This window comes from Moschus berezovskii, chromosome 11 (assembly GCF_049115385.1).
Source record: "Moschus berezovskii isolate FMDL1 chromosome 11, NW_MosBer_1.0, whole genome shotgun sequence".
Lineage (NCBI taxonomy): Eukaryota > Metazoa > Chordata > Mammalia > Artiodactyla > Moschidae > Moschus > Moschus berezovskii.
Window position 1 is genome coordinate 32,792,917 of NC_142470.1, and position 14,238 is coordinate 32,807,154.

The 14,238-nt window shown below is 47.1% G+C and overlaps 1 protein-coding gene across 1 annotated transcript in view; it reads left to right on the top strand.

Annotated features, from left to right (window-relative positions):
* EFR3B (EFR3 homolog B) overlaps positions 1–14,238 on the top strand; it is a 101,392-nt gene that overhangs the window by 55,561 nt on the left and 31,593 nt on the right. Inside the window, exon 5 of the mRNA XM_055400291.2 lies at positions 9,671–9,792. Coding sequence (XP_055256266.1) covers positions 9,671–9,792 — 122 coding nt within the window. The remainder of the gene's footprint in view (positions 1–9,670; positions 9,793–14,238) is intronic.

The following is a 14,238-nucleotide window of genomic DNA, read 5'->3' on the forward strand; positions in this document are numbered from 1 at the left end:
CAAGGGAAAGAAAACTAAAACAATTTACATTCTGCATAACCACAAGGTACCTTTTGCTCACCTGGCAAAACTTGCCATCATTCCCTGATTTTAAAAAATTATTTGATTCAAATTAAAATTTCCCTCATAGTCCCCGCGTTGTCTTGTATTACTGTCTTTCAAATCAGGGTTCAGTATAGATCATGTGTTTATTTTGTTTTCTGTGTCTCTTATGTCTCTTAACCTGTCCCAACCCCTCTCCCGTCCCTCTTCATTTTTCATGGTATTGACCAGGTCATCACTTTTTTGTAGAACGTCCCACATTCTGGATTTGTCTGATTATCTCCTTGTGGTGTTCTTCGTTTTGCTCTCTTGTCTCCTATACTTCCCACAGACTAGAATTTGGTCTGAATGTTTGATTGGATGCAGTTAAATACTTTGGGGCATAATGCTTCATGGAGAGTGCCAGGCACTGAATATCTAAAAGAAGCAGGAGTGTCTGGCAACCCACTTTTATGGATACTAAGTGCCATCCCAAGTCAGGGTGGTTACAGCCAGCTCTCTCAGTTGTAAAAGTTTGTGTGTGTGTGTGTGTCTTTGCACCTAGAAATCTGTGGAAACCATGCAAACAGCCCATTCTTCACTCAACTTCCAGCTGATGTTTCCATCTCTGGTGGCATTTCCCCCTGTTGATTGCACCTTCTTCATACTCCCTTGACTTCCTGGCCCTGTCACCCCAGCTCTTCCCACCTGGCCCATCCTTCTTAGTTTCTATGGTTGGCTGAATAACGGCCCCCTGCCTGTATCCACATCCGCATCACTGACACCCATGAATGTACCTTAGATGACAGAAGGGACTTGGCAGGTTTGATCAAGTTAAGGATCATTCCTTAAGGAATGATAAGGAGATTCTCCATGTGCTCCCATCTTTCTAAGAGGGAGGCAGGAGGATCACAGTCAGACAGCAGATCAGGAATAGAGAGAAAGAAATTTGAAGATGCTCCTCTGCTGGCCATGAAGATGGTGGAAGGGGGCCATGAGCCAAAGGATGTGGGTGGCTTCTGGAAGATGGAAAAGTCAAGGAAACAGATGCTCTCCTGGAAGCGTCCAGAAGGCATGAAACCCTGCAGACCCATTTGAGACTTTTTAAAATTTATTTTTATTTTTGGCTGTACTGGGTCTTCATTGCTGCATGCGGGCTCTCTCTAGTTGCAGCCAGCAGGGGCTACTCTCTAGTTGCTGTGCTCGGGCTTCTCACTGTGTCGGCTTCCCTTGCAGAGCACAGGCTCTAAGGCGCACTGGCTCAGTAGTCACTGCACATTGGCATAGTTGCCCCGTGGCACATAGGATCTTCCTGGACCAAGGATCTAACCTTATCCCCTGCATTGCAAGGTGGAGTCTTAAACACTGGACCACTAGGAAAGCCCCCATTTTAGACTTCTGACCTCCAGAACTATAAAGTAATAAATTTGTGTTGCATCAGGCCACTAAATTGTGGTATTTATTATAGCACTAAATTATTACGGCAGCAATAGAGACTAATACAGTTTCCTTCAGTGATTCTTTTCTTCCCCATCCCCCTGAAATGTTTGTGGTCTCCAAGGTTACTGCTCTATCCTCTTCTCTATGTGCTCCCTCTGGACAATTTCATCAATTCTTGTGGTTTTAACTGTCACCTATAGACTAGAAATTCTCTTGTCTCCCACACCAGGGTAGAAATCAGCACTGCTAAAAACCAGCAGGGTAGAAGTGGGTTCCATGAAGGGAGGTGGGGGCAGAAATGTGTTGTTGGGGGAGCAGCTCAGGTCACGAGGGTCAGCCCCAGCAAATGATGGGGGTGTCAGAGCAGAAGCAGTCCTGGCTTCCCTGGGTCTGTACTTCCCGAGTGTAGGCCTTGGAGCCTGGCTAGCACATGGGGCTACTTGGGACCAGAGAGGTCACCTTTTCAAGCAGCAACACTGGGCTTTCCCAGGAGTTTTTAAAACCACCGTCAGTTTTGCAAAGAATCTTGAAGGAGGAAAACTGTACTATGGGTCAACAGGGGAGGGTGTCCTAGGGCTTGCCAAGTGGCACTAGTGGTAAAGAACCTGCCTGCCAATTCAGGAGATGTAAGAGACACGAGTTCAATCCCTGGGTCAGGAAGATCCCCTGGAGAAGGAAATGGCTACCCACTCCAGTATTCTGGCCTGGAGAATCCCATGAACAGAGGAGCCTGCTGGGACAGTCCATAGGGTCACAAAGAGCCAGACACAATTGAAGTGACTTAGCACTCATGCACACAGGGGAGGGTGCCCTAGGTGGAGGGACTCACCTTGGCCGGCAGTAAGGCAATTTGCAGGGCACCAACATGTCACAGCAGGACTGTTCCTTGGGCTTTAAGGAAAACTTCTCCCAGGAGTAGCTGTAAACAAAGGCAGATGGAAGAATGGATCGGGGATGTTAAAGTCAAACTGTGTGGTTCTACTGGGTATATATCCTGAGGAAACCATAACTGAAAAAGACCCATCTACCTCAGTGTTCAATGCAGCACTATGTACAATGGCTAGGACATGGAAGCAACCTAGATGTCCATTGACAGATGAACGGGTATGGAGGTTATGGTACATATACACAGTGGAATATTACTCAGCTATAAAAGGAACGCATTTGAGTCAGCTCTCATGAGGGGGATGAACCTGGAGCCTATTATACAGAGTGAAGAAAGTCAGAAAGAGAAAAACAAATATTATATATTAACACGTATATATATATATATATATATATATGGAATCTAGAAAGATAGTACTGATGATCCTACTCACAGGGCAGCAAAGGAAACACAGACATAAAGAACAGACTTTTGGACACAGTGGGAGAAGAGTGTGGGATGATTTGAGAAAATAGCACTGAAACATACACATTACCATGTGTAAAATAGATAGCCAGTGGGAGTTTGCTATATGACGCAGGGAACCCAAAGCTGGTGCTCTCTGACAACCTAGAGGGGTGGGATGGGTGGGGGGAGATCAGTAGGGGTTTCAAGAGGGATGGGACATATATATACCTATGGCAAATTCATATTGATGGATGGCTGAAGCCATCACAATATTGTAAAGTAATTAGCCTCTAATTTAAAAAGAGAAAAGTGCGGTTTATGAGATCTTTTCCAACTAGGGTCCATCTTCGTGCAGCAAAACAACTTTCTTCTCATGAAAGTGAACAGAGTGAAAAGGCCTGCAGTCCTAGATCCACAAAAGAGTCGGGGTTTCTCTATACCCAGTATTTTAAACCATGGTTCTGTTGTTGACAGCAGGAAATTGTGTGGCTCAGAATATCCAATTACAGAAGAGAGAAGGCTGGCTTGTTCTTGGAGAGACTTGGCTAGCACTGAAGTAAGGCCGACCAGTAATGGCTCAGCTTCCATTTTCCAGACCCAGGGAGGGCTGGTTTTGCAATGTCAATATTTGGAGCTTGCTTTCTCTCTATTGACCCAACCCCTTAGTAACTCTCAGTTTTCATACAACTGTGGCTCTTTCCTGCCTGTGCCAGAGGGTGGGTGAGCAACTCCTGCAAGCATAGCACCCTTTGTTGTGTATGAAGAGCTGAAACTTTGATCATGAAAGGGTGGCTATAGCGGTGCCCATGGCCTTTGAAGTGTCACATCTTCACAGTCTCCAGTTTGTTGCTATGGAGACCTTCCTCATCATGACAATGTCTTTAAAAATTAAAAAACCCTACTTTATTATTTCACAATCTTATGCATTAGACAAGTAGCATTTTAACGAAAGCCATCCTTAAGGTATGAACTAGCGGTGATCAGCGTGAAGTAGACAGGAAGTTCCTGCTGTTTCAGGCATATAAAAACATTAGTGGGTCACACAAGTACAGGGGCCCAGTGGAAACTCATGGAGTACTGACTGCAAGCCCAAAATCCACTGTGGGGGAAATGGGGTGGCAACTGTTAACGGTGATGGACTGGTCATACAGTTCTATGAGGCAGCTGCCCTTGCTAACCCCATTGTACAGATGGGGTGGCTGAGGCACAGAGAGCCTCAGATCAGCCTCCTGGTAGTCTGGCTTCAAACCTCTTCTCATAATCATGACTCTGTTCTGCCTCTAATAGGAGGAATGGAGGCTCTGCTTTAAAGCCCAGGGTCTCAGCCCTCGTCTCAACCAGCTTTGGGCATGTTTCCCACGTGGACTTCTACAGTGAGTGTGGCCCCATGACCAGGGCCCTCTGATTTGATCCTCTGAACCACGATTACCAAAGTTTCCATTTTGGCCTCTTCTCATCCGCCCTGGAGGACTCAGGAGCAGCTTAAGGTGGACTCTCTCGGAGCAGCACCCATGGGGATACTCAGAGCAGCATTCCCTGACCAGGTCATCCTGTTGTCCAACTTTCAGACTCGGGGAAGGGAAGCTCCTCCTATCAAGCTACCAAACCAAAGGTTCCCAAGGATGCTCAGAGATCCTGGTACCAAAAAGTGGCTGTTTTATTAGCCCTGATGCCACTCATAATGTAATAAATGGGGCTCACACCCTGTGGACGGCATCAAGTACAGTCTCGTCCCCAGATCTTGTAACAGAGCAAGAACCTTAGAGAGCAAGGCAATGGAATAATCAGCCTGAGCTGGGAGGCTGTAGCCTCCTGGGCAGTTCTGGGCCTCAGAGACAGAGACACTTGCTCCTTGGAAGAAAAGCTGTGACAAACCTAGACAGTGCATTAAAAAACAGAGACATCACTTTGCCAACAAAGGTCCGTATAGTCAAAGTTTTCCCAGTAGTCATGTACGGATGTGAGAGTTGGACCGTAAAGAAAGCTGAGCACCAAAGAATTGATGCTTTTGAACTGTGATGCTGGAGAAGACTCTTGAGAGTCCCTTGGACTGTGAGGATATCCAACCAGTCCATCCTAAAGGAAATCAAGCCTAAATATGCATTGGAAGGACTGATGCTGAAGTGGAAGCTCCAATACTTTGGCCACCTGATGCAAAGAACCGACTCATTAGAAAAGACTGATGCTGGGAAAGATTGAGAGCATGAGGAGAAGGGGGCGACAGAGGATGAGATGGTTGGATGGCATCACCGACTCAGTGGACATGAGTTTGAGCAAACTCCAGGAGATAGTGAAGGATAGGGAAGCCTGGCGTACTGCAGTCCACAGGATCGCAAAGAGTCAGAAAACTGAGCAATTGAACAACAACAAAGGTCCCCTCCTGGGCTTCCCAGGTGGTGCTAGTGGTAAAGAACCTGCCTGCCAATGTAGGAGACATAAGAAATGGAGTTTGATACCTGGGTCGGGAGGATCCTCTGGAGAAGGTAATGACAACCTGCTCGATTATTCTTGCCTGGAGAATCCCTGTGGACAGAGAAGCCTGGCAGTCTACAGTCCATGGGGTCACAGAGTCGGACACGACTGAAGTGACTTAATTTACATAAGGTCCTCTCCAGTGGTGTCTTCATCCTCTGCCCGTTCCCACTGACAACTGCCCCCATCCCAAATCTACTCTCCTGGGTCGTTTGGTCTTTAGTCGCTAGAGGAAGCCAGGATCAGGAGCAAAGCCAGAGGTTTTCTGGGCAGAGCTCTGCTGGAGAGACCTTCAGTGAGTCCTCTGTGCTGACACCTGGGTTTTCCTACAGGACCCTGGGCAATTATGTTACATTTGTGGGTCTTGGTTTCTTTGTCTTCAAAGTGAGAATAGTAATCTCTCTCTAAATTAGAGTCATTTTACTAAATGAACTAGCTGATGCATATAAAATGCTTGGGGTAGTACCTGATACATGTATGTTCTAAGCATCATTGCTGTTACCTATCAACTCCCACACCGGTGACCATGAAGTCTGATTATTCATTCTCCCGATAAATATTTGGGTCTACGCAGTCAATATATATTTAGGACCAGGTCTTTTTTTTAAGTTATTATTATTATTTTTTTAATTTTGGCTGTGCTGGGTCTTCATTGCACTGCTCAGGGTTTTCCTGTTGCAGAGCTCGGGCTCTGAAGTGCACAGGCTCAGTCGTTGCCCGCAGGTGGGCTGGTTGCTCCGGGGCATGTGGGATCTTAGTTCCCCGATCAGGGATGGAACCAGTGCCCCCTGCACTGGAAACCAAATTCTTAACCCCTGGACCAACAGGGAAGTCTCAGGGACCAAGTCTTTCTTTAACTATTTCTCCTTCTTTATTACTGGCCTCTTTTCTTCTTCAGTCTTGTTTTAATTATTTTGAAATGCACACACTCTTGCATACACAGTCTTATCTTAAACTGCCTTATCATATTTGAAGAAGAGTATCAACAAAAGAAAGAACTATAATGAATGAATAGGAAAAGGAGTACGTCAATGCTGTATATTGTCACCCTGCTTATTTAACATATATGCAGAGTACAGCATGAGAAACGCTGGGCTGGAAGAAGCACAAGCTGGAATCAAGATTGCCGGGAGAAATATCAATAACCTCAGATATGCAGATGACACCACCCTTATGGCAGAAAGTGAAGAAGAACTAAAGAGCCTCTTGATGAAAGTGAAAGAGGAGAGTGAAAAAGTTGGCTTAAAGCTCAACATTCAGAAAACTAAGATCATGCCATCTGGTCCCATCACTTCATGGGAAATAGATGGGGAAACAGTGGAAACAGTGTCAGACTTTATTTTTTTGGGCTCCAAAATCACTGCAGATGGTGATTGCAGCCATGAAATTAAAAGACGCTTACTCTTTGGAAGGAAAGTTATGACCAACCTAGATAGCATATTAAAAAGCAGAGATATTACTTTGCCAACCAAGGTCCGTCTAGTCAAGGCTATGGTTTTTCCAGTGGTCATGTATGGATGTGAGAGTTGGACTGTGAAGAAAGCTGAGCGCCAAAGAATTGATGCTTTTGAATTGTGGTGCTGGAGAAGACTCTTGAGAGTCCCTTGGACTGCAAGGAGATCCAACCAGTCCATCCTAAATGAGACCAGTCCTGGGTGTTCATTGGAAGGACTGATGCTGAGGCTGAAACTCCAGTACTTTGGCCACCTGATGTGAAGAGTTGACTCACTGGAAAAGACTCTGATGCTGGGAGGGATTTGGGGCAGGAGGAGAAGGGGACAACAGAGGATGAGATGGCTGGATGGCATCACCGACTTGATGCACATAAGTTTGAGTGAACTCCGGGAGTTGGTGACGGACAGGGAGGCCTGGCGTGCTGCGATTCATGGGGTCGCAGAGAGTCGGACACGACTGAGCGACTGAACTGAACTGACTGATAATGATGAAGACAGGGCTGCCTATTCCTCACGTGGGAAGACCGAGACATAAGAGAAGTCAGATGTCTCACTCAGAGGTCTTCCCTCCAGTTAGAGGCAGATCTGTAGTTAGAACCACGTCACTGCATGACTCCTCTCACTTGATGGACCGAGTCAGGCTTCGATGCGGGGAGTAAAGCCTGGGACCATCTCGGTGGTGGTTGAGAGCAGTGATGCACCCGTATTTAGCTTCAACCTCTGTTTCAACTCTGGTAGCTCAGCTGGCAAAGAATCCACCTGCAAGGCAGGAGAAAGAAAGAAAGAAAATGAAGTCGCTCAGTCGTGTCCAGCTCTTTGAGACCCCGTGGACTGTAGCCTACCAGGCTCCTCCGTCCATGGGATTCTCCAGGCAAGAGTACTGGAGTGGGTTGCAGTTTCCTTCTCCAGGGGATATTACTGACCCAGCGATCGAACCCGGGTCTCCCACATTGCAGGCAGACGCTTTACCCTCAGAGCCACCAGGACCCCAGTTCAATTCCTGGGTCAGGAAGATCCACTGGAGAAGGGACAGGCTACCCACTCCAGTATTCTTGGGCTTCCCTGGTAGCTCAGCTGGTAAAGAATCCACCTGCAATACCGGAGACCTGGGTTCCATCCCTGGGTTGGGAAGATCCCCTGGAGAAGGAAACAGCTCCAGTATTCTGGCCTAGAGAATTCCATGGATTGTACAGTCACAAAGAGTCAGACATAACTGAATGACTTTCCCTCACTCTGTATCAGCCTGACTTGTGTTCTAGCCTGCAGGGCTTAGGAAGTTCACATAGCCAAACAACAGCTTTATCGTTGTTTCTGGAACTCCCGAACTTATGTCTAATCAATGATCTTGTGATCACATGGATTACCACTACACTTCTTCTGCATTACCACATCAATAAATCAAGCAATGTCATTTGGATTTATTGCTAATAGCAGAATAATCACTTCCAAATACATATATACATTTTAGATGTATCTTTGAAGGAAAGATTTCCTTATTTGCTTTGCATGTTGAGATCTTTGAGTCAGCAGAAAATAAATGTGTATTTATTATTGCAAGAACAAAACACTATAATAATTAAGAATGCTTGTGGGTTGCTAATTTTCATCCGAAAAAAGTTATTAACAACTTTTAATTATTTAAATGGGGAAAGCAGTTTTGATAATTGATACTGAATATTGTGAAAGTGTACTAACTAGATAATTTTAGTAATAACAGTATGTCCTTTTTGAACCAACAAAGGTTTGTAAAAACTGAATAATAGTACAAGGCAGAATAATGGAGAATATAGTCTAAATCAAATCTGTTTAGAGTTGTTTGTGGTACTAAGCAAAATAAGCTATAAGAATTATATTTCATTTTGGGTAATTTAACTCCATTTAGTCTGACTCTCGCTTCTCTGCGGGGCTCAGTAGAAATCAAGTCCCTATTTAGAACTGCAAATGCACAGCGATGGCAGAAGGGATTCAGCAGCTGCGAATGCTGAGCAAGACTTAATGAACTGAAATGGCACACCTTCAACATGTACTCAAATTTTTCACAATAAAACGTAGTTACGGTTTCTAATCAAAGTTCAGATTTGCCCTGGTTTCACAGAATGCCTTCTAGGGTGGTGCTCTATGGTTTAGGATTGGCTTTTGCTCAACTGTAGCGTTGCTCCGCGAAGCCTCTCAGCCTGTATGTTTGGGGCAGCTCTGGATGTTAATGGGAACAGGAGTGTAAGTGATGGAGCGCCCCTTTTATCTTCCATTATCTGCTCACCTAGCAGGGAAGGGCCAGGGATTCCTGTCTCACGGAGACAAGAAAGGGGAGCAGAATTTGGTACTCAGATCTCCAGAATCTGGTTTGCAAATCTCACAGTGTAAGGTAAGCGAGTTAGAGGAGGCGAGGTTCAGAAAAAGAACGAGACCGCCACTTTACAGGAACAGATCACCTTTAATGAGGCGAGAAGGGGCGGCAGTCAGATGAGTGAGCTGCCGCACTAACCTAAGAAATGAGTAAGTATATGTAGGCATATGTGTAGAAAGTTACTGTCTTAAGGGGCCTGTTTTTCTCCAAGGTTGTTCAGAGTCGTTATCTCTTAAAGGGCTGGGGCAAGGAATTTTGGAGATGGGTCAGAGGCTGGACCAGCTGGGAGCAGGGTGTAATCAACCTTAATGTCCAGTTTTTTCTTCGGGTGAGAGTGTTCTTTGTTTTGCATAAAATGGTGGGGAAGACCTGGAGGGGAGTTTTAACTCCAGGCTATTTTGAGCCATGTAACTTTCCTTCACACAGTGTGCTCTGGGAAGCAGACTAGAGCTGGATCCAGGGGTGTGCGTGTTTCCCGAGATGTGTTATCCTGTGCCTTAACTATGCAAAGGGTCTGGGGACACCAAGTGCCAGAGCCCAAAGGTAGGGAGCATAGCGGATCAGCTTCCTGTCGTTTCTCCCTCTCCCCACCCCCACACACAGTTCGTGAAGTTCGCCAACATCGAGGAGGACACCCCGTCCTACCATCGGAGCTACGATTTCTTCGTGTCTCGCTTCAGTGAGATGTGCCACTCCAGCCACGAGGACTTGGAGATCAAGACTAAGTGAGTATAAGGCAGGGGCATCAGCGGGTCCCCAGAGCTCCCAGCCCAGGCTGCGTGTCTGATTTTACCACATTTACCACAGCTCTGGTGTTGTTGGCAGGGGAAAGTTTCCCAGCGGGACTTAGGCGAGTATGTGGGCAATTGTGCTCCCAGTACATGCTTTCTAAAGGAATAGCCTCAAGGGACAGAAAACAGTGAGGTGTAAGGTCATGGTCCTCTGAGCCCAATCTGAGAGCCAGTCACACACACACACAAACACCCATGCTCTCTTTTGTTCAGAAGTGCATGCACTTACATACCCCAGAAATAGTCCCACTTACCACCCTCCATCAAAACACTGTGTTAGTGTTAGTATTAGTTGCTCAGTAGTGCCTGACTCTTTGCAACCCTGTGGATTGTAACCTGCCAGGCTCCTCTGTCCATTGGATTCTCCAGGCAAGAATACTGGAATGGGTTGCCATTCTTTTCTCCAGGGGATCTTCCTGACCCAGGGATTGAACCTGGGTCTCCTGCAATGCAGGCAGATTCTTTTCTGTCTGAGCCACCAGGGAAGCCCACAAATATACACCCAAAAATAAAAAGTCAAAGTCCTCGCATTGGCCGATCCCTGCTGCCCTCCTGACTTCATCTCATCCCCTCTCCCACTGCACGTTCCCCTTCAGCCACACAGGCTTTCCTGCTGCCTTGGAAACACACCATGGATATTCCTGCCACAGGGCCTTTGCACTGTCTGTTCTTCTGCCTAAAATGCTTCTTCTGTGGATCTGTACAGCTCATTCCTTCACCTCTTCCAGGCTTTTGCTCAGGCCTTGTCAACAACACCTTCCCCTGAAAATTCCCACATAGCCCGTCCCTTTCTCCCTCGCCCTGCTCTGTTTTTATTTCCCCTCCAAACATGTTTCATCACTTGCATGTGTCTCTCATCCATTGTCTCTCTCTCCCCACTAGAATGTCAGCTCTGTGAGGGCAGGAATCAGTTTCATTCACTGAAGCATGCCAAGTGCCTGGAGAGCAGCAGGCACTCAAGAAATACTTGTTGAGTAAGTGAATGAAGGAATAAGTGTTTCTCAGATGAACATCTTAAATGACAGAGCACACTTTTGCACAGACACATGCACACACACTCATACAAAAATACTTCACTCACAGAAATAGACTCGTTGACATAGAAATTAAGCCCCTCAAATAACATCACAGAGAAATTCACACAAATATAGGCTGACACAGATAGACAAATCATGACACAGCATCAGGCTGATGAAGCAGTATATTGGTGTTTCGTGCCAAGCATCGTCCTTGGAACTGAGAGGTGCAAACGATGAAAAGTAAACCCCTGCCTATGAAGAGTATGTTATCACCTCTGGGAGGTGATATGAAACCAAGGAAAAGGAGGAGGGAGGAAGGAGAAGGGCTGAGCCATTTACCTGACAAAGCTTCAGGAGTCGGAGGAGGCAGGGGCTGGGAGGCTGAGGCTGGGTGGCCAACACGGCCACAGGAGACCAGTTCTCCATGGCTTTTTTCTGGAACTCAGCTGCTGGCTCCTTCCTGCATCACGTCAGCACCCCAAGGGACCTGGAGCGCCACGTGATGTGTGATGGCAGGGTCAGGGAGCCCCGTGTGCCCTTAATGACAGTTGCAAACCATGGCCAATGTTCTGAGGAATATCAGGACGCAAACCCCTCCACCCCCCAGGCTGCCAGTTCCCAAAGCTTCTGAGCCTCAGGACTGCTCTGGGGCAGGACCCATGTGACTGGCCGGCAATATCCCAGCTCCCCAGTCTCCCCTCTCTGGAACCAGCCAGGGGCTCCCTGGGGCTGTGCTGCTGCAGTGCCTCTGTGAGGCCAGTGGGGTCAGGGGAGGAAGGAGCTTCCTGTCTCCCCAGTGCTGATTCCCGAAGCAGGCAGCTCACTCCAGATGGCTGTGAAGAGGCAGAAAGAGCTGGAGCAGGTGGTGTGTGTCCAGAAGCAGGTGATTAGGAAGAGGCAGAGCGGTAACCAGGTGTGACTGTAAGGGATGCTGATCACACAGGCAGAGCCCTGCTTTGGGAAAGGGAGAGGAGGGGACACTTCTCATGCCTCTCCACACATACTCACACACATACACAATCACATACATGCATACCATCACACAATACACAATTGCATACACAACCACACACATACATACAATGACATCCACACACACACAGTCACGTTCACTACACAAACCCACGTGTCATGTTGTGTTAGTCGCTCAGTCATGTCAGACTCTTTGCGATCCCATGGACTGTAGCCTTCCAGGCTCCTCTGTCCATGGAATTCTCCAGGCAAGAATACTGAGGTGGGTTTCCATGCCCATCTCCAGGGGATCTTCCCTACCCAAGGATTGAACCTGGTCTCCTGCATGGCAGGCAGATTCTTTACTGTCTGAGCCACCAGGGAAACCCACACACAGTCACACACCCATACACATACAACCCAACCATGCACATATACACAATCCATGGTAGGAGGGGAGAAGGCGCAGTCACAGCATGTCCTGATGACGTGGACAGCGAATGAACATTGGCAGAAGGGTGCTGAGGTTTGCTCCTGACAGCTGGGTAGTGCCCTCAGCACCCACAGCCTGGCACCTGCCATCCATGGAAGGGAGGCTGAGGGGTGAGAAGCGATTCTCCCCTCTTGTCTCCCATCCGTAACGTCCCTGCATCCCTTCTCCAGGAGCTCTCTCCTGGTCCTTCGTAGCCTTTGCAGAGCCCAAAGCTCCCTTCTAAGAACTATCCTTGGGTCTCGTAAATAGGGGTGTGGGGTGTGTGTGAGTGTGTGTGTAATCCCCTTGGGTTCACACTCTCTAGGTCCCCCGCATGCAGCCTGATCTCCACTGAGCCCATTACAAGAAGAAGTAAGAAGCTGCTTCTCCTTCAGGCCCAATCAGTCAGCACCGGGTGTCATGGAATGAAACGTGTTCATATGTGGAAGGGATTCTGGAGAAATTGAAGGAGTGAATAAAAATTAATTCATAGTCATGAAGAACAAAACCCTGAGTAGAAAATTTTCCACGCCCCCAGGCCTGGTTTCCCTGCCAGCCAGACTCTCTTGGGTGGGACAGGAGTCCAGCATGTCTGGGATTTATTTCTGTATTGCACGAGGGAGAACCTTTAACCTGAAGCCAACAATAGTTAACAGAACTGTATTCCAGTTAATTTTTCCTCCAATCTGGAAAGCCTCGGCTCAGGGTGCTGACTGGGGGTCAGGATGGGAGTAGCTGAGTGTTTGCCCAGAGAATCTGTGTCCATTGCCAGCAGCCTAACTGGTCCTGGGCCAGGGCATCTTGGTGCATTAGGCAAACCCCACTACCCATTTATGTTCTCTGGGTTAAAAAGCTCAGCATAGCACCCTGGTGCGCATGTGCTCAGCCTCTCAGTCGTGTCCGACTCTTTGCAACCCCATGGGCTGTAGCCCACCAGGCTCCTCTGTCCGTGGGATTCTCCAGGCAAGAATACTGGAGTAGGTAGCCATTCCCTTCTCCGGGGGATCTTCCTGACCCAGGGATTGAACCTTGGCAACAGCACTTAAAACTGAAGTTACAAATGGCAACTAAATGTTTAGAAAAACTGCTCAACTCCAATAAGGGGTACAGGAGTTGAAATGGCTACAAGATGTGAGGATTTTTCTGAGCTACAAAATTAGAGCAGTTATTTAAAATGAGATCCCCAGTGCTGAAGCAGAAACAGTGAGGACAGCCATCTCCTGCAGCTTGTGCAATGAGGGTGGGGGAGGAATCTGGCAAAATTGGGAGCCTTTTATTTCTTATCTTTTGACTCAGTAATTCCATTCACGGCAATGATTTGGAATGGCAACCCACTCCAGTACTCTTGCCTGGCAAATCCCATGGACGGAGGAGCCTGGGAGGCTGCAGTCCATGGGGTCGCTAAGAGTTGGACACAACTGAGCAACTTCCTTTTCACTTTCATGCATTGGAGAAGGAAATGGCAACCCATTCCAGTGTTCTTACCTGGAGAATCCCAGGGATGCGAGAGCCTGGTGGGCTGCCGTCTATGGGGTCGCACAGTCAGACACGACTGAAGCGACTTAGCAGCAGCAAAGTTGGACTTGGCTTAGCAACTCCAACTGTGCAACTCAACAACAACAAAGTACTTTATACAAGGATGTCCACTGTAGCATTATTACAGAAGCAAATTTACAAACAACCAATGACCAATAGGAGACTAGTTTAGAAAGTTCTTATAACAGTGTATTAAGTAACCATTCAACATGTTTGTGAGTTAATGATATAGGAAAATTCTTGTAATAGAATGCTATGGGTGAAAAAAGCCAATACAAATTAGATATGCAGCAGGTTATTTATTCTGTTACATATTATACACAGAAGAAAAGCAGGACACCAAAATGCCAATGATAATTATCTTTAAGTGGTGATGGCGGGGGATAAATCATCTTTGCACTT